We start from the raw sequence: 20,465 nt of genomic DNA, 5'->3' as shown, positions 1-20,465 counted from the left end.
ACTTTTAGGAGAAACGTAGAACTGTACAAGGGCTTATTAAGTTCTGTATGGTGGGGTACGTCTCATCCAACAGCGATAAAGGTAGCGACAACATCCTCAGGTGATGTAAACAGTGTTTTTTTTTTTTTAGAGTTGGTGAGACCTAAACTGGTAATGTGATGTAATTAAACCCTAAAGAATATGACTGACTATTCAATAGACTTAAATATTTCCAGCTGCTTCCATCCACCATTTTATTAGCGTACCGATATGAATAGCTGCGGCAATATAGCATGTTAGAAATCCGTGACTCCCATTACGAGTTATCATCAAGTTAGTGTCACTAACTTGATGTTCTGGCTACTGTTGTGCACATTGCAGAAACCGGGCCTGCATAGCGGCTCTCTAGGTCACTGTCACAGGCTTGTCTGAACAAAACCAGGTGAAAGGTGACCACTGCCAGAGGTGTCAAAAGTATTCACATTCACATTCATGAAGAGGAAGAGGAAGAAGGAAGACGTGCAGAAGAGAAATGGCGAGACAACAGAGAGACGACAGAGAAATACCGGCAGCTTCTTTTCTTTTTCTTTTTTTTTGGTCCAAACCTTGTGTTTTCGCTGAAACCACCCTATTTTCTACTGCTGATATCTAAAGAACAGAAAATGATAAACACAAACTTTTTTTCCCTGATGTTCACGAGAGTCTAAAGTTTCTTGACGTAGTTTCAATGTTTATGTACTCCTAAAAATCAATATTCTGTGGGTCTTTGAAATCAGCCAAAATGCCCAAAACCTCTGAAAATGGCTAGCAGTCAATGAGTTAAGTAAGGTAACGAAGTATTTGTACTTTGTTACTTGACACGTCTGACCACTGCTGAGTAACTGGATGCCAGTAAGGAGGTACCGTACCTTGCAGGCTGCTCCTCCGTTTATGATGGATTTGACGAAGATGCCCAGGTCTGCGTGGTTCTCCTTGGAGCGGTTGCCTTTGACGCTGACGCCCAAACCCGCAGAGCCAGAGTCGCTGAGGGGGATCTCAAAGGTCAGGAACTCTCTGGTGCCATCAGGGGTCAGGACCAGCTCGTCTTCCTCCGTCTTCTGCACAGAAGATGACAAAAGCGTTACACTCGAGGTATCCAGATCTCTTACAGGTAGCAATCAGATTACCGTAAAAGTAACAAAGTAAAGGTTATCCTCAAACAAAGATTCACACACTGTTAAACGATCACATGATGCATCTTTCATGCATTTATTTCAGCTTGAAGTGACAACGCCAAAGCTGCCTGAGCCTCGCCATGGCTTCCACAAGCGCCGTTGGGTAAGACACAGCATAAAGGTTAAAACGGACATCACATTTCGCTACTTGAGGTTAATAAAAAGTACTTGCATACAAATGACAGCTTTCAGATAGCAGGGAGCTAAATCACAGTCCGCCCTCGTTAACTGCAACAAATATATTAGTGTTCAACAAAGTAGCACTCGTGAGTGTTAAATTAAGTACTTAGCTTATGCAGGCTCGGTCTGTCCCTCAAGACTCCCGTTCATTAATGCTGAACGGCATGCAGAAGTGGCTCTGCCTCCATTTTTAAACTAAACAGGATCTGATTGGAATCAGGATGCCATCTTTTAAAGCAGATTTCTGTTTCTGTGAACTTGAGATCAGCTGATATTGGATTGATGATCAAAGTCTGACGGGGTGATGTGGTTTGCATCGGTGACAGACTGGAGGAACTGCCCTGTTCTAGTCACGAGAGTTGTAAATCACAACAACGGTACAGTGATGCTTTCCATGTCGCTTCTGCAAGTTGGGATAGACCCAACGTGTTCTGCATCAGCCTTGCTTCCCAAACCTAATTTCAAATATTCAACGAAGATTTCCAAAGTCAGGATTAAGAAGCAGTCACAGAAATTCAAAGAAAATACACCAAAAGGCTGAATTATGATGTCAAGTGGGTCGTACGGGCCGTAAACCTCCCGGCAACTCAGCACGAACAGAGCAGGCTAATTGGCATGCTGGGAGCTTTCCTTTTCTGCTTCTCTTCACCTCTCCAACAGGTGCTCCTCTCACTCTTCCACCAGATTCACTCCCTCTATTCCAGCACAACAATACAAAAAAAAAATACCATCCTCTCTTGGTTGTTATTTGACAGCTGTCCTCTGAATAGATGGGTGCGTGCGTGCTCCCGCCTGGCAATTATTGCGCACGCTTAATGAATTCAATCATCAGGCTCAGTGTCAGCATGTCATTAGCTCCCTTTGTTTGCCGGGAGAGAGATGGAATTATTCTGGGTGGAACGGAGGAGGGAGAGGCAAGATGGAGGAGCGAGAGGAGGGCAGAAAACGGGGAAGAGCGAGAGGGAAAGGGAGGGAATGGAAGGAAGCGAGGCAGATAAAGGACAAGCGAGCAGGAAGAGGGCCGCCCGAGCGTCTGCGTGCTTCAGGAAAACAAAAGAAGGCTACCTGGAATACATTTGCAGTGGAATTAAAATAAACAAAGCCTAAGCCGCGGTTGACATCGGCAACGACTTATGGGAAGTATTGACGAACAGTAACAACAACAAGAATTTAATTACGTCGGAAAGTAAAGTCCAATTAATTCTACCAAATTAAATGTAAGGCTAATTGAAAAGCGACTGCAGAAGAACTTATCTTCTTTGACTGCATGTGACCATAATGAGAAAGTCAGAAAAGTGGAATGATATCTAAATCATTATTTGATTAACTTACACATTCTGTGCGTTTTGTAAAGTTATTCGCACATGTGAGGCCGTTGAACTTCAGTTTCTGCATTCATGGGTGTTACTCTTAAAAGCGGTTGATGGGAAATGACACTCAACCCAGGACGAGGAAGCATCGCTGTGTCTGAAAAGGCTTTTGAAAAGGCGTTAAGCTAACCAACATCTGAAGTCCGACTGTTTCCCCAAAACTGTTGTCTACCGAACCACCCCAGTCCAAACGATTGATTGGATTTCGGCCGCGGGGGAATTCACTGAAGACACCATGTGGGGCAGTTGTAACGGTTGTTCATAATGCGATCGTGTACTAACAAGCACCACATTTTCAATAAAACCACATCTTACAAAGAAAATAAAATAAAATTGAAAATACGCAAAGAGCAACAGTGACTGGTGCAGTGGTGGTCTGCATTCACCAATAACATTTGTACCTGTCCAGTTGGAGCATGATGGAGGTTTTTATTCTTTTTTTCCCCCCACACTGGCATTTTAAGCACCATCGTGATCAAACATTGTCTGTTACTCTTCTGTGTTTATGAGGATGTGAACTTCCACAGCTCAACTACAACCCGCCACCGACTAAATATTCCATCACTGACGACGTTGCAACCACGAACTGAGCTCCCATGCAAGCACAAGCACGAGAGCCAAAACGGTGCTTGCATCTCCCATCCCAACGACATGATGCGACGATTTGTGAGTGTCTCTTGGAATACTGGCACAATGATCCTAATACCGTATGTAAGTTATCCACATCGTTATCGTCATCCACGCAGTTACCGCTGAAGGTGTTGGGGGACAAACCTGCATCGTACCTGTGTGGTTCCAACTTTGTTTATAGCTGACAAAGTTTCCCAAAATCATTGTCTCAAACGTAGTTGGCAGTAATGATTTGGGGAAATGCACCCGTTTAACTTCCAGAAAAGACCAGACTGGAGTTGGTGTAAACGTTATGCGAGCGGCCCATTTTGACTGGAGCCATGAAGTTTCCCACTAAGTAGTTCTGCTGCTCTGTTCAAACCTAATCAATCTGTTCAAACCTGATTTAACAGTGAGTGAAAATAAAATCAAGTCAACTCTACTGAACACAAACGTGTATCATAGTCTCTGTTTGGAGCAAAACCATGAGCCAACACCACCTGCTTCTACCCTTAAATATACCTCATCTCTGAGATATTTAGGTGTTTCAAAAAGGACTGTACGTGTGACGAAGAAGATGGGTAAAATCAAACCCGAATACGGGTGCTGGTGAGAGGAGAGGTGGAGGACAGGAGCTCAATGAAGGCGAGGAAAGTGAAAAGAGTGATGTGCTGGAGAGACGAGGGACGAGACAAACAGAGCGAGGGTACGAAGCGCGGAGGAGCAGAAAAGAAAAGGGAGAAGAGAATGAGAAAGTGCGAGCATGACAATGACAGAGTGAGTAAGCAAGTGTGAATGAAAGGCCGACAGAATGGGATGAATCCATGTGGAACACAAAAGGAGACAGACACTCCAACCTTTCAGGCCGCATGTCGATCTCCGACTCTCTACTTTCTTTTTTATTCCCCCCCCCAAGCCTCCAGCCTGTCTTTTTTTAGGCTCACCTTAACCTCCGTCTGTTCTGTGCACAGCTCCCCCCTCTCTAATACTATTTTACCAAGTTAAAACGCCTCTCATTCTCCCACTCCTTTTCTTCTTTGTATTTGTTGCCCGTCACACAGCAACTGAACTTGAGGACAGTTTGTTTTCTGTTCACTCTTTTCTTCAAACGTGCCTCAAACTTTTACAACTCGGGATCAACGCAGTAAAAACTGCTAGTAAACTGATAAGTACACAGTTTAACCCACTAATCCAAACCAATCACCTCTTTGGTTGTTCATTTCCACATATCCTTGCCCCTCTGATGCTCCACACGTCTACCCCTCGCACCCTAAAACCCACTTTTTCTCCTTTGTTTTCCACAGAAAGCGTCTATATTCAGCATATCAAGACATCCAACTTGCCATTTTTTCCTCTAGTTCCTCCCTCTTCACCCCAAAACTCACACTTCTCCCCACAACAGCCCCTGACATGATTAACAGTTTGCTGCTGAGCTCAACTTTTGGCCAACAAACCTGTTGATTTGATCTGGAAAGGGCTGTTTGAGGAAGATTTTAAACAAAAAGAGGGAAGCAGAGGGAAGGAGGAGGAAGGTGACGATTGCACAGAAGGTGAGAGAAAGAGGGGAGGGAGGGAGGGAGGGAGGGAGGTGAAAAGGAGGCAGTGAAGGGTGTAATTGGTCGAGAGAAGTCAAGCGCGGAGACCATTGTTGGCTGCCTACTGTAGCATCCATCTCTGCGTATTCATATTCTGACTCTGCCCACTCCCTCAATACTTTCAATCACGTCATTTACCAGAGTCGACGTGATTCTCTGCCTCTAAACCCCCCCCACCGTCTCCATTATAAGCAGGCACACACATCATCCCACATATGCTTTATGTTTCTGCTATTATCCATCTTTCAAATTGGGTACAATTGTGGTCACTTCCTCTCGTCTTCCTCCTTCATCCTCTCTCCATCTCCTATTTTCTATTGTCCGAGCCTTCTTCTTGTGCGTTTGAATGTGCACCGACTCCCTAGCTCGCCTTCTTTCCCTCCTCGCGCTCGTTCTGGTTCTTCTCTCTGCAGCTCTGTGCTGATAGACCATGAATATCAAATACCTGTGCGCCCAACTGAGCAGAGACTGGCACAGCGTGGAGGAAGAGGGAGGAAGGCAGGTGTGTGTTTCCGTGTGCGTTTGTGAGACGGAGTAAACAGGTGAAAGAGAGAGAGAGAGAGAGAAAAAGAGGTCTTTGCATGTTGATAACATGTATAGTATAGTATAAAAAGACACAAAACGGCTCATGCACTCACTACAAACACACACCTACGGCAGCTTTTGCAACACTCACACCTGCAGTGCAAAACGAATCAGCTGCCCTCTTCCTTTAACTCTCGCAGCCGCTACAAACCATTATAACCTGCTCCAACGCTGAGCAGTGACACCAGCAGCTGCTCCCCGCCACCTCAGGCCTGTGTGTGGCGCCCCTCATGCACCGTGTGCTGTATGTTTGTGCACGGCGTACGGCTTGTTTATTTTCGGCTTTGCAGCCTCCACAAGTCCCTGCTTGGTGCACGGAGCTCGTCAGGGGGAGTGGGAGCACATCGCCTGTCTGGGCGTGGAGGCCAGGCGACAGCAACGGAACATCCACTTAAGACAGAAAGCCTGTTTTCTGGTAAAACAAATCTCTTGGACCGACTTAAGTCACCACCGTCGGAGTCTGTAGGAAACACTGGAGCGGTGACAAGCCCCGTCTCTGCCTGAGAGCTGCAGCCGCTCATGACTTCACTGAGCTTCCAGCGACACCAAGTTCTGTAACTACCTGAACAACTTACTGTTGAAGCACAAAACTGAGAACCTGCAAGCGACATGAGTGGTAGTCACGTAAAACATCAAACATGGACAGTCCTCAGATATGTCACACTCAAACTGTAAGTCCTGTGATGTTTCTTCTAAATGCAACAGGCTCTTAATGCACACTCGCAACTTTTATTTCCATGTGATGCAAATTAAACTCCTGGAAAACACAAACAACGAACAGCGGAATAACTTTACGTGTAAAAAAAAATTGGTGAAGGTTCTGAGCTCCTGCACATCCGGTGTGTTTGTTTCCTGGATTATGATAGCTAGCTTGGTGACTCACGTCAGGTCCACCGGTACAGAACGTACCGAGCCAACGGCATTAAATCAGAAAAATTTGGTGCAAATTAAAAAATATATTTTGTAAAATAGGTTATTAATATACAACTATTCCCGTCTTTCATGCCATTGTGAAACATGTTGGGATGGGAGAAGTTGGGGTTGAAAATAAATAAATAAACATGTTATATCAAACAACGACGTCAACGAGTGATTCTGTTGATGATCTGGTTCAAAAACAGGATCCACGGAAGGCCGAGGTCTTTGAGGACCGAAGACGGGCAGAAAAAAAATGCTTGAGAAAATAATTGGTATGTTCAGCACCAGATTTATTTGTGTATTTGTCTTGGAGGCTGGAAGCCTGAGCTGGATCTCTGATCTCTGATCCGTCAGACATGACTGCACCAAGAACCTTCGTTCGTGAGCAGCTGATATGCACAACGATGTGAAGCTACAGTACAGTCACAAATACCACGTTAAGCTACAGCTGCCGGCCTTCTAACGTGTTTGCTGGAAGAAACAGACAAATAAACCCTCACACACTTTAACTGAGGGTATTGTAAATGTCACAATATCCTATAATTGTAATGGGTAAGAATTAAAGCATTATTAAGCAGCAAACGCCATTCCGCTTTTTATTGAGCTTGTTGTAGGACTGAAATGTAAAAACAGATATATCCTAAATCAAAATAGAAGCAATGCTAACCTTCACTTGTTTGTATGTTTGCACCTAAATACAACCAAGAAACCGGTAATGCTCCTCTGTGGACGTGGATGAATCTCACAGAGGGACGACCACCACACTCCCCCAAGCCTGTTGAGTCGACTGGCCACTAAAACAACAACAACTGGGGCTCTGAAGAGAAAGACACGGTTCTCTTCACATTACCTTCTGGGCAAGTTGCTAATCAAGTACATTTTCTGGCATATTCTTTAACGCTATTAACGCCACCTCATACGCCGCTGATGCCTCTCCTGCAGTCATGCCAACCTCCCACTTAAGACATCAGGGGAAATAAACTCATCAACTCTACTGTGTTCATGTGTTCAAAATGTGTGTGTCTCATTCATCAAACTATTGAATCACCAAAATAATATAAACACCACATAAAGATAGGTGAAAAAGTCTTTTGACCTGCAGAGGAGCGCCGCACTCTCAACGCGGAAATGATTAAAGTTATTCATGCTGAAAATTAAATGATAACGTGCAATGTGGAAAAAGTATTTAAATAGACCCACAACTACCCTCTGAGTTCATGTATATTATACAAGTTAGAATAAAGGTTTTCATTTTGCAACCAGCAGTATCACAAGCATGCATCGCTGTTTGCAACAACAAACATCAAAGGACACGCGGGGTAGTTCCTGTTAGAGGACGAAAAGCAGACATCAGGCACTCAGCGGCAAAGACACTGATTCTCGCCGAAGAGAACGTGGGAAAACGGGACAGAAGTTCAGAGAGGATGAGGAGGAGGGTACTTACTGCAATGGGTTCCAGATCTACGCCGAAGACGCTCTGAATGAGACGGAGGTTTACCACGTTAACTACGCGAGCCAACAGTGCAGCACTTCATTTTGATGAACATCAGGAAACCAGTGCTAGGTTTTAGAAAGCTTTTACACCTCTACTATTCTACTACACTCCATCTGGGAGGCTGAGGTCATGTGACCAGAGCCTGCTGATGGTCCCTCGTACCCGCTTTAAGACGAGAGGAAAATATGTAAATATGTACAGTATATGAAATGTTTTTGTTTTGCTCTCACTGTTGTGACACATTTTTTCCCCTGTTTTTTGCGTTTGTTCTTTTCAGAGGTACAGTGGACATGTTGCTACAGAAATTGTGTAGAGATGTGCTTGTGACTGTCTGCCCCTTTTTTCTTTTTAAAAGTTGGCATAAGACTAATAAAAAATTGTTAACAAAAAAAAAAAAAAAAAAAGACGAGAGGAGATCGCTCCTCCAGGCCGTCGCACCGAGGCTCTGGACCGATCTCCCGCCGTCTCCACGATCTCTGGACTCCATCGATGCTTTTAAGAGCAAACGTAAAACCCACCTGTTTCTCTGAGCTTTTAAACATCAGTAGTGAGACGGTTGTTTTATGACCACCATGTTGATTTTATGTACTTTTATTCTAGGAGTCTTTATCGGTATTGTCTTGTTTTTAATCATATTTCTACTTTTATTGTAGTGTTTTATTCGTGTTAATATTGATGTTGTTTTATTTTTTGTGAAGCACTTTGTGACATTCTGTTGCTATATAAATAAACTTTACTTACTTACTCTAGAAACCCACTGGGAGTCTGCTGAAAGGAACCTGGATGACTCCCGGGATCATGAGTCAACATCTTCCCATCTGACTAAACCTGAGCTGAACTGCACGACTACAATAACATATCCAGGGAAAAACTGGGACCTCGAGAATCTTAACCCAGAGAACTTTCTGGAGTAAATGGATGTATAACTTCCACAAGAAAGAATCATCGTGGAGAGTTGCGGGTAGTTTGATAAATAATAACATTAATCTATTTTAGGACGAGTCTGAAACATAAAATGCGGAGATGTTCCTTATCCCCTGTAGGTACAGTAACTGGTTAAAGGTCACGCTTTTGACTCATGTAATAAACTGAATGTGATTAAAGTATTTAAAGATTAAAGTGTAAATACTGTAGGTCAGTAAGGTTGGGTCACCGCTGAGGCCTGTCAAATGCTATTGCGAGTCTATGTTAATGCAGGTCATACAACAGACGGAAGAAAAAATACAGAAGAAAAGAAAAAAGCTGACCTTTTAAACACCACGGGGGGGGAACTAATCTGTGAGGTGAACTATAGTAACGTATGATTGGGAAGAAACCTTAATAACTCAGAAATGTCAACTGCACCTCCACCGTTGACGCCACATTTTTGCAGCCCAGGTTTGATATATAAAATCAGATTTAAGGGGGGGGGGGGCACATCTGCTCACTCTCAGTGTATTGTGTTTATCCTGAGTGACTTATTGTGATGACTCCAAAACTAAGAAATGACAAATGTCAGCGTCTGCATTTGATGCAGTTGCTGGTGCATTAGCACCCAGATAATTATTATGCTGTGTAATGATATGCTAAATGCCATCCTACCATTGAAAAATCCTCTCGGATAACGACTTCCCAACAGCTTCGTATGCAGACATGAGAGGAAACGTGCGTGTGCGATAGCATCTTGACAGTGTGCCGCCGCTGCTCCTGCTGATGGCTTTTCAACATAGAATTGTAGTAATTTTCCATAAGCCTGTGTGACTAATGGCCTAAACAATGGGCCTGAATGTTCATATTATGTGTCCATTATAAAACTCTTGGAGCGGGCTTGTAGAGACGGATGCCTTTGATCAACTCGACTGTAAAAGCCGGCAGCACTGGAGAGGATTTTTGTCTTAAACAAGGGCCCGTCAGACGAGGGTGTGGAGAGAGGAGGAATGGGGTGAAATCAGGAGATGAGGGGTTGGGAGGAAGAGGTGCAATAAAACCGAAGAGAATTTAAAGTAAAAGCGGATGACAAAGAGGCAGAGGAAACCCAACAAAGTGTTTTGTTTTTACAGACCATTGGCAAAGCAATGGGTCGCTCAAACGACTCCCACTCCATTTGTGCAGCCAGCCAAAGTATCTCATTTGCTTGTGAAGCCTTTTTTTTTCTCCCCTTAAACAGCGTAATGGGCCAAGCTGGGGATGTCATGCAGCAGTTACCTCATTCAACCAGTGGGGGTTCCTGGCTGTCACGGGCTGCCTCGGATGCTGAGGGGAGCAGTCAAAGTCAACAGGTTAGATACAAGCGGTCGCCCCAAGGCACCGCATGGTGATGGCACATTGTGTGATGAGAGGAGCAACGAAGGACGGAGGTTATTAATGCTCAACACGAAGGTTCAGGAGTGCAAATGTCACGGATCAAGGGTTAACGGGCACATAAATCCTCCCGACTTCTGGCTGTTTTTCTTTTTTATCTTTTTCCAATTAATCAAATAGAAACAGGCTTTACGGGGGAAAAACAAGGAGATTAATTAGTGAGAAGTTTCAGCAACCAATAAGCTTGAAAGCCAAATATAGAAACCGGAGCGTCCCACCACTGATGGCAGCCTCCAGCGAACGGCTGTAAAAAACGCGGGTCCTTTTAGGGTCATTGGAGCAATTTCAATAAGCGAGTGCTTTTTCCACTCCAGTTGTTGCGTTTCGTCTGCCGCGCGACCCTCGGCAGAGCTCTCTCCCGTAGGACGAGGCGCGCCGTGCCAACCTCCCCAACCCCAGCTGGAGTGCTGGCGGAGCTGCTGCTCTAAAAGCCGTCTACATATTATATTCTGTCAGCTTTATGGCATTAATAAGTTCACTGCACAAAGAGTTGCAAAGTCAAGGGGAAAAAAAGGAGAAAAAAACTCACAGCAACAAAAATCAGTAGATCAACCTGAGCTCCATTAATGCATGTTAATCCCATTTCCAGCTTGTCAGACCTGAGAACTTATTGCTTTTTAATGTTTTACAGCAACAGAAACTAATGCATTTGAATTCTGGCTTCTTGTTCTGACAAAATAGTTGAATAGCTTCCCAATTTTCTAAAATATTCATATGCTAAGAGGAAGAAAAAAAAGAAAATAATTTAAGAAACCAGTCCTCGTCATCTAACCTCACTGGAATATACTTGTTACTTAAAAACGGATGTCCATTAAAAGCAAGAGACAGACTCGGCCTCTAAAGCCCCTACATCACCACAGTGCAGTCGTTGTTGTTATTGGAGGCGAGATGTTTCATACGAGGTGCCTGACCAACAGATAACATCTGACGAATCCATTAAAGCGGTTCGTATTCCAGGAAAGGGTACGGAGAAAAGAGTGGGGAAGCCAGGAAGGAAGGGGATTGTGGGGAGATGGTGTGACTACAGTGCATTTGCTCAATCCATCTGGCTCTCGTCTAGATGGGTGCATTGATTATTAGACAGCCGACATCCAAGAACAACACAAACTGACACTTTTTTAGTTTCTCAGGTTCTGAAAGGGAAAGCCCCGTGACACGATCTTTCCATAAAAAGTTAGTTTCTTTTCTTTTAAAACAAAAGAGCCGCCACGCTTGTTTCAACACACTTCTGTGCAGGATACGATAATGTCCCGGTACCAGTTACTTCAACTTTGTTATTCTTGAGTCATATGTTAAATAGGAGTTTTTAAACTGCAATTTCAGTGTTGCTATGGTGATGATCTCCTTTGGTACCGGTTAGGATCAAATGATATCAACTGTGGCCTACACAGGACTCGTTCTTGGTCACTAAAGGGTTGGTGGTGTAAAGAGATTGCCTGGGCACCAACTGCGGTGCAGCAGAACGGCAGAAATGCAGAAATTAAGCAGCTCAAGCAACGTGGCTGATGTGAAGTTGGCCCAAAGTGACGTTCAGTGGTGGGAACTAGTGTTTTTTTTGGCAGCCTGTTTCAATTTTAGTTTTAGTCTAGTCTTTGGTTCAAGCTATCATTTTAGTTTTTATTAGTTTTAGTCACGTTCATTCTCCTTTTAGTCGTCCCCAGTTTCAGTCGACTAAAGTCTGAGCATTTTAGTTATTTTAGTCAGAATTTTCCAGGATCATTTTAGTCTCGTTTTAGTCAAAGATTCTAATTAGCCAAACCCATTTTACAATTCAAATTATCTTATTATTATTATATTATTTTTACCTTATAGACTCAAGAATACTTTCATTCCAGATACAGAAGATGCTTTAATTTGAGTTTACAACATATTTATTTTTCCGCATTTATCCCCATCTTTTTCGATGACACATTCGGTTTTCTTTTCCACGTCTACAGTATGTAAGAAAGTGTATCCAAAGATGTTCTCTTCTTCTTCTCCAGCCCCAGAGAAGATCCCTGCGTTTCTCTATGTAACTTTGTTTTTAATTGACGTGAACCTAGAGCTCTGCGTTAACGGCATCAGCCTCTAACTCTGCAGCTGCATCTTCTGGATCTGATTCCCCGCTGCAGCGACTGGGATTGAAACAGCAGCAGAACTAAACCAGAGGAAACTACTGAAAACATGGACATTAAGGATCTTTGGTAGAACATTTGGTCCCGTTTTGTTTTGGTCAACGAAAATGAAGACACATTTTAGCAGTTTTATTTTGTATCTACATTTTAGTCTCGTTTTTATTCGTCTACAATATTGCATTATATATTTTAGTCATAATTTTTAGTTGACGAAAGCAACTTTAGTGGGAACCCGGTGCTTCATCTGCGATCACTCAGGATACTAAACCTAAGCTGGTCTCGACACATAAATACATGCAAAACGCACCAGCTGCAGTGACGGGAGTCATTAATGTCCTGCCATAAGGTTTCTTCTAGACGAGCATCATCCGCACAGCTGGCAGATACAACTGCCAATCAAACGAACCGGCCAATTACACCTCTAATGACGCCACGCAAAATGTAGCCATTTACTTCCAGCGAGCCATATGTAACCTGAAGGTAAAACCAGAAGTGAAGACGACAAGTCTGTGGATGTTAAATCACAACCCGGGTTCGGTATGTAAATGGGGTGTTATAGAAATGTGAATAGCTTTTTAATAACAGCTGTAAAAGGAGGAAGAGAGGAAAAAAAGAAAGGGCTTTTAACAGCCGCCTCTCAATGGAGAAGCTTTTAACGTAATGTGTGACAAGTAACACTCAGGCGATGGGGACAATAATGTAGCCGCCGGAGACGCTGAAACTGCTCCTGCTGCCGCATACGTCAGGCTGCATACCGTTAAGTGTTTCTGCTGGACGCGGTGTCACGGCCAGGCTCGCCGGCGTTCCCCTAATAAAGTGAACCAGAAACCGAACGAGCCGCTTGTTATTCAACACACACAAGTGAGCTCGCAGCAAGAAGGTCAGACTGACAACCTTTTCCACGGCAAACAAATAAAGCTGAACTCTGCGCGTTCCCGGGTCCACTGACAAATGCAGCTGTGAGGGGAGCGATGGACGGATCAGACTGCAGCGAGGCCTCAACGGGCCACGCAGGTCTAACGCGGACTGGGATCACTTTGGGTGGAAGCTGAAACTAGAGTCTGGATGCATGCGTTGGCCGAGACGTTATTCCAACCTGATGACAGCATTTAAGAAGTTGAAAACCCAACATACACGGGGGAATTGGAGCTGAATGAAAGAACAGGGGCTGTTAAGGAGGTGGGGTTGTTTGCAGGCTGGTGTCGGGGTGGAGTCTTACCAAATCTCTGGGGGATTGCATCTGGGGCTCAGCATTCTACAGGAGGGAGGGGGAACACAAGAACCAAAACAAGTCAAGCAACACATACGTATTGGCAGAAATTGTGAAAATTTGACAACACAAGACACTGATGGGAAGCTTGATGATGTGACGCAGCGTGATGAACTGACGGACATGCAGGACATGAAATGATCCAACGTGGCTGCTTTTAGGTGCACGCCCGGGACTAAAATATCAGCTGTGGCTCAGAGACGACCGGAAACCTTTTTGGAAACTCTAAGAAGCAACGGTCAAGGTCGCTTTGGTACCGCCGCCTTATCAGATTGATAATTTCATGACAGTTTGATTTACTGCGTTACCCTCAGTGATTATTGTCATCTTGCCGTCATGAATAAGCAAATACTGTACAATACTTTCCAGTGGATGAACGTGACCTGAAGGAGCTCGCAGTGACTGCTAGTTCAGGCTGTTCTTGTCAGACAACAATCAGAAACAAGGAAATTATGATCTTCTCCCCATCTATACTCACTCAGCTTTTTTTTTACTCGGTTTTTTGCACCAAAAAAGAACAACACTTAAATTTTATGTTGCACGCCGACTTCCTTCCATATAGTTCCAGCAGCACGCTGACGTGCCATCCAGAAGTATGCAAAATCATATGACTTTGTTTCTCCGTCCAACTTAACATGAGATGATGAAACAAAAGCTTCTTGCCTCAGTGAATTGTTAGACTATATTTAATTATCCCATACTGTATTATGTGACGATGAACTGAAATTTGGTTGAAATAATATAATTAGGCTCGTCTCTCAGGCGTTCACAGATTCGTCCAATTTAGGGCTGAAAAGAATTACAGCACAAAGTTTTAGTTACTCGTTTTTGGATAAAAGATCCAAATTTCTGTGTAAAGCTGTGTTTTCAGTTTCAGTACAGTGTACTTTGAACAAAACACATTTAAACAAAGAAAGTCTTTGAGTTCTTGGTTAAATTAAGTGTGAAATTTTTTTCACCATCAAGAATGGACAATTAAGCATAATAATAGGTATTTGTATTATAACAAATGAAATACATATAGAATTGAACTCAATTTTATATATTCAGTAACTTTAAGAGGGTTTTGATACATATTTCAAACGTTTGTGACATCTGGAGCAATAATATTTATTATAATATTCATTAATCATCATGTTTCATCATCAGTTTCATAATTAAGCTAAATAATATAAATAAATAATCTTAAGGATCAACTTTCATTTTTATACCCAATTTAGTTAGTTAGATTATAAAATATATGTTGGAGGATTGTTTTTCTTATATGTGGGTTTGTCTTCACTAGCTTCAAAAGGCCGGAGAGAAAGCAGGGACAAACTTTAGATCCAGACTACAGCTGCTTTACTTGTGTCTTTGCACCTCATCTCCCTCGAGTCCCGATCTCCTCCTCCGCAGATCAAGTAAACCCAAGCACCTAACTATCAGCTAAGCAGAGCCGGCCAGACTTAAAGGCCGCTCCACTCTGAAGAGGAGTATCGACCATCGCGGAAGTGCATCTGGTCGAACTTCACTCACAGCGACAGCCAGCCAATAGCCTCATCTGCATCCCTCGCTGTGATAATTGTCCCCAATCAGCCCTTTGATTTACACCACTTGCTAGTAAATGGCTGTTTGTGCCTCTTAGAGCTGCAGTAGCTCCTGATGGCACTGGGTGAAACCATTTTTATGACACGAGAGGAAGGATTTAAGGCTGTTTGGCGCTATAACTCGCGTTAGCACTCAATAAGGCATGTGGTAAATCCAGCCAGCGGAGCTTAGGAGATAGCAGAGAATCATTGACTACTGCTGTGGGGTAAACACCGGGGTGATTTAAAGCTCGCCAACAGCTTCCACTGTTCACTCTCCCTTCACGTGAGAAAAAGTCTGCCCGCTCTGCTGCCTGCTTTCTGTCTCAGCAATTATGAGCTTCTAAATCTCGCAGGTTCAAGGTGGCTGCATACATATTGTTTTGGACGCTATAAGTGCCTTCATCGGCGTGCACGGATCGCTGGAGCTACGAGCCGTGAGTGGCGTCTGCCCCAACTATGTGACAGCAGTGGCATCTAATAACTGCTCACAAAGACTGGTGTCTGTCTGAATAATGCAGTGTGGGAGGATGCCGTCTGATTGATATTCAAGCCAAGAATGTTTTTCACTCCCTGCCTACTACCTGCCCCGCGTCTGTCTGTTCATCCTCACATCCATCAATCTCCCGCGTCAGCTCACAGGCAAAACACGCTCAGGCAAATAGAGGCGCAGAGGGAAAGAGAAGGTTACCTAACAAAGAAGAAAGCGGATGGGGAGGATGACAGATAAAGACTGAAGACTGAGTGAAAGCGGGAGGGAAGGGAGGTTGAAGGAGATAAAGAGGAAAGATTGAGCTCCACAGGTCTCCTCTGAAACGAGCCACAGCTTGATAATAGAGAAGAGTGCGGCCGCGGGGCCGGACCATCAATCTGCATGCTCAGATAACGCGTCGTGTTAGCTGAGAAATGCGAGAACACGGCGCTCACTGCAGGGATTAACGGCACTCGTGACGGCGCCGACGTGCACGGCCGTAAACCACACATATCCGTGCAGCGGGAGGCTGTCTCTTTATGTCACGGTGTTAAATGTGATGTTAATGCTGGCAGCATGAAGAGCTGCAGGGATGGGAACAGGTAGATGGAGTGTGACAAACGTACCACCTCTCGGGGGAGGAAAGTGTCCTCCTGGCGCAGAACCAGCAGTCCCACAGCTCCACCCATGGGTGTAGCCCGGAGCAGAGCCACCACCTCCTCCTGGGTCCGGCCGTTCAGGTCCACTCCGTTCACCTGAACAAGACACAGTAGTTTCAACGGTAAATTAACTGCAGGGAGTCCTGTCGTTTTCTTGAGATCAAGGTGGATACGCAACGCTTCTTCTTTTCTCCTTCCTTCCCTGGGCTGCACGGTTGTGACTCAGCTGTTTTCACACGTAAAAGTATCTAAAATTGCAAATTCCTTCACAAATGAATCGTTTCAGACAGGAGTGGACATGATTCTAGTTCTATCATAAAGCTCTGCAGGGATGCAAACTTACAAAGTAATAAATATCTAAGACGAAATATCGTCGTCAACGGACCTTTATCACCTGAGGAAAACGAGACGCAACAAAAATGCTGGTCATGTGACGATAACGATAATTAAAAATATAATGCAATATCGCAGATGAATAAAAACGAGACTAAAATGTAGATTACAAAATAAAAACTATGATAAAATGTGTCTTCATCTTCGTTGACCAAAACGAGACGAAATGTTCTAACAAAGATCCTTATTATCCATGTTTTCAGTAGTTTCCTCTGGTTTAGTTCTGCTGCTGGGTGACGTTAGTCCTCAATCCCAGTCTCGGCCCGCGGGGAGTCAGATCCAGAAGATGCAGCTGCAGGTTAGAGGCTGATGCCGTTAACGCAGAGCTCTAGGTTCACGTCCATTAAAAACAAAGTTACATAGAGAAAGGGGCCGATAGCCGGCTACGTGGGGATCTTCTCTGGGGCCGGGAGAAGAAGAGGAAGAGACATCTTTGGATACACTTTCCTACATAGACGTGGAAAAGAAAACCCAATGTGTCGTTGAAAAAGACATGATGGGGAGAAATGCGGAAAATAAATATGTTGTAAACTCAAATTGGAGCGTCTTCTGTATCTGGAATGTATGTATTCTTGAGTCTATAAGGTAACAATAATATAATAATAAGATAACCTTGTTTGAATTGTAAAATGGGTTTGGCTAAATACAATCTGACTAAAACAAGACGAAAATGAAACAGCCCGACAAAAATAACACTAGTAATAACGACTTGTTTAACGTTGGGACATCAAACCTATTCAGACCCCTGAAGAGATAATCAGAGGTCCAGCACCTCCACGCAACACGGGGGTCTTTCATTTTGTTTACCGCAGTGTGATAAAAGGGACAAAAGCAGCAACGTGTCACATCTTTCTTCAAAAGCTGCAGGTGCTTGATTTCGTCATTTGCTTGGACGACGAACTCGTCACTTCAGCGAGAGTTCAAAGTTTAGAAAATGAGAAAAATGGAAATTGTGAGCTGCGGCGTAATCCTTTATGCAAATGGTCTGGAATATGGAATGATGCGACTTCAAAAGCCGGTCTGTTCTTGCAGCACAAGAGCTTGAAAACATCCTCTTTGATTTCCAAATGGGACGTTCCCATTTCCATATCAAAACCCTTACCTGGGATTAATTGATAACGCTTTAAACTACACAGATGGCAGGCCTGTTTTATAGATGAGTATTTGTACTTGTTAAGTATTCAGAGGGTACGATATTTTGTAACATGATTTGTTACAACTATCCATCTCAAATGTTGCAGACCTATGAACCGAGGTGAAGGGCTTCATTGTTCCTTCGCTCTCTCACCTCCAACAGCCGGTCTCCCGCCTTGAGGCGGCCGTCTTGGATGGCAGCTCCCCGAGGCAGGATGTTCTTCACATAGATGGGTGCCGAGCCCCCGATGGGAACATCCCTCGACGTTATGCTGAAGCCGAGACCTTCAGGGCCTGCGGGAGACAGAGGGAGAGGTAAGATGGGGGGTTTTATCTCGCAGCTTTATATCCCCCCATAACTCCAGCTACGGAGAATAAATTCATATCGGACTGACACAGTTCTCAGAGATCTGATGTAAGAGAATGCAATCATATCGAGCGATGTGCGGGGAGACATTCACCTCAGAGAGGGGAGAGTTGCTGTAGATAAGCGGCATCAGGATCTGTGATTCAACTGAGAATGCATCTCGCTGATTTTCATGATATAAAAACAGAACGCTTGCTTCTTTTGTGTTGGACGGAGCAGCGCACAAACAGATTTAATGTCACGGTCCTATCAACCTGCTTGTTTGAACATTTGCTATGCAAAGTAGAGCCAATAACAGTCGCAGCTAAACCTACAGGAGGCTTATTATTGCAGCAGTTTGCAGCTCCACTTATTTCAGAAGACCTAAAAGTCCTAAAAAGAAATCTGCTGCACAAAACACACCATTATTGAACACTTTCTTCTCATCTTGACATTCAGCTCGAGAAATTCGAATAAAATGAGTTCATGATTTGCACAAATGTCAGTTTATTGTGATAAATGAAAGCTATAAAAGAGCTCATAGAGAAGCTACTGAATAACTTTAATGACAACTACTGAGCTCATATTACTGTTTAGCAATCTGATTATTAAGTATTTACTTTTGAAACTGTTTTTTAAACCTCTTTGAAGGCACACAATGTGTGTGTTTTGGTTGGTATTTGATGTCTTCACAAGTCTTCAAGTGAACATACGCTGCACCAGGTCTAAGTAACAATAAGTAAGTAATAATAAGGCAATTCGCTCCCGAAGAGTCTGCGAAGAGGCCAACTACACGTATGCCAGGATACGGCTGTTTGTCCAAACAATTTTACAAAAATAATCAACATTTAGTCAAGGTCTCCATAGTTTGTAATGATGGTGGAAAAAAGCCTTTCTTTTTTCTTTTAAACTTTCTACACATAAATAAACCATAAAGTTTGACTGAGATAAAAAGGAGTTCCTGGAAAACTTCACAATAAAACTTAAGGTTTTATGTTCGAATAGGCTTCATGAAGAATACAATATGTTAATATGAATTCTCTACTTTCCTTCTTTTTTTACAGCAACCAATGTAAAAATGCTATACTATGAACCATTGGAGACACAGATCTGCATCTCCTACCGTCTACATCCCCAACGCCCCGTCATCAAGCAGCTTGTACTGGAGTATTCCTCCTTGAGTGAACTGATGCAGAGAAAAGTCGAAGACTTTGCCTCTGTTTTTCACATCCTCCAGCAAATCCCCAACATTGATGAGGCAATCAGCTTCCCACAGGCAGCCGAGGTGCGTTATTACACTCACCAGTAAATGCTTGCCGAGTTCCTGGCTTTAAACAAGGAGGAGGATCTTTACAGCTCCCATTACCTTGATTAAGACATACTTGTGCAATTTCCTGTCCAGAATTAGATTGTTTGATTGATTCTGATACTCGGCTGTATTGGCGAGGAGACCGTTGTCTGATTCAAGAACATAAACAATGTGGGAATTTAATCTGTGTTCAAAGCTGTGGATTTAAGTCGACACTCGGAACAAAACAGAGGAGGCAAACCGCCTCTTGGGAATCGCCGTTAATCCCTGGAAGTGTCTGCTCCAACAACAGCAAACACGAGGTGAAATGAGAAAGGATAACATCTTTGACTGTGAGCATAACAGATCTCCTTTCATATCATGCCGGGTGTTTTTTTTTTGTTTGTTTAGTTTGGTAACCTAGTAGGCAGACAAGAATGAGAAGAAGAAGAAACAACTTGAACAGATGAAAACAGGGAAGCGGTCCAGATGGAGTATGCAACAGGCAGGTGGGCGTTTTTATGTGTTATGTTCTGGATCGATTCCAGTCCCGCAAGAGAGGACAGATTTGGGGGGAAATTTCATGGGGCATATGGTGCAGCCCTGTCAAGTCTCTTTGCTGTGCCATTTGACAGGGAACGGGGACCAGCGGCTGCTTAGCAACAGGCTCTGGCCCCGAGACCTGGCACCGGCACCTGGAATCCTGTTGGCAGAGGTTCCCGCCACCTGTGCCAGCTGTCAGTCAAAGCCCCTGCTGAGGACTCCTCTCCAAAATTCCCGCTCTGATATCACCTGCTGTGCCACATTCGGCATTCGCTTAACTATTTAGGTGTTGTTAAGGCTGTTTATCATTTTCCACATTTAACACAGTCCAGCGCTTTTACCATTCCTCCACAAACCCTTCCCACCTGAGTTTATGATGTGCCTGGGATCATTTGG

The 20,465-nt window shown here is 43.8% G+C and overlaps 1 protein-coding gene across 6 annotated transcripts in view; it reads right to left on the bottom strand.

Annotated features, from left to right (window-relative positions):
- Positions 1-20,465, bottom strand: part of LOC133452483 (partitioning defective 3 homolog) — a 288,942-nt gene that overhangs the window by 117,503 nt on the left and 150,974 nt on the right. For 2 of the 6 annotated variants that reach the window (XM_061731820.1, XM_061731823.1), the window contains exons 10-15: positions 18,047-18,186; positions 16,333-16,461; positions 13,619-13,654; positions 10,130-10,177; positions 7,895-7,927; positions 888-1,076 (exon numbers count right to left, since the gene is read on the bottom strand). In XM_061731820.1, coding sequence (XP_061587804.1) covers positions 888-1,076; positions 7,895-7,927; positions 10,130-10,177; positions 13,619-13,654; positions 16,333-16,461; positions 18,047-18,186 — 575 coding nt within the window. The remainder of the gene's footprint in view (positions 1-887; positions 1,077-7,894; positions 7,928-10,129; positions 10,178-13,618; positions 13,655-16,332; positions 16,462-18,046; positions 18,187-20,465) is intronic. The other 4 variants (XM_061731824.1, XM_061731826.1, XM_061731821.1 and 1 more) reach the window with 3 other exon arrangements.

This window comes from Cololabis saira, chromosome 10 (assembly GCF_033807715.1).
Source record: "Cololabis saira isolate AMF1-May2022 chromosome 10, fColSai1.1, whole genome shotgun sequence".
NCBI lineage: Eukaryota > Metazoa > Chordata > Actinopteri > Beloniformes > Belonidae > Cololabis > Cololabis saira.
This window is presented reverse-complemented; position numbering and strand designations above follow the sequence as displayed.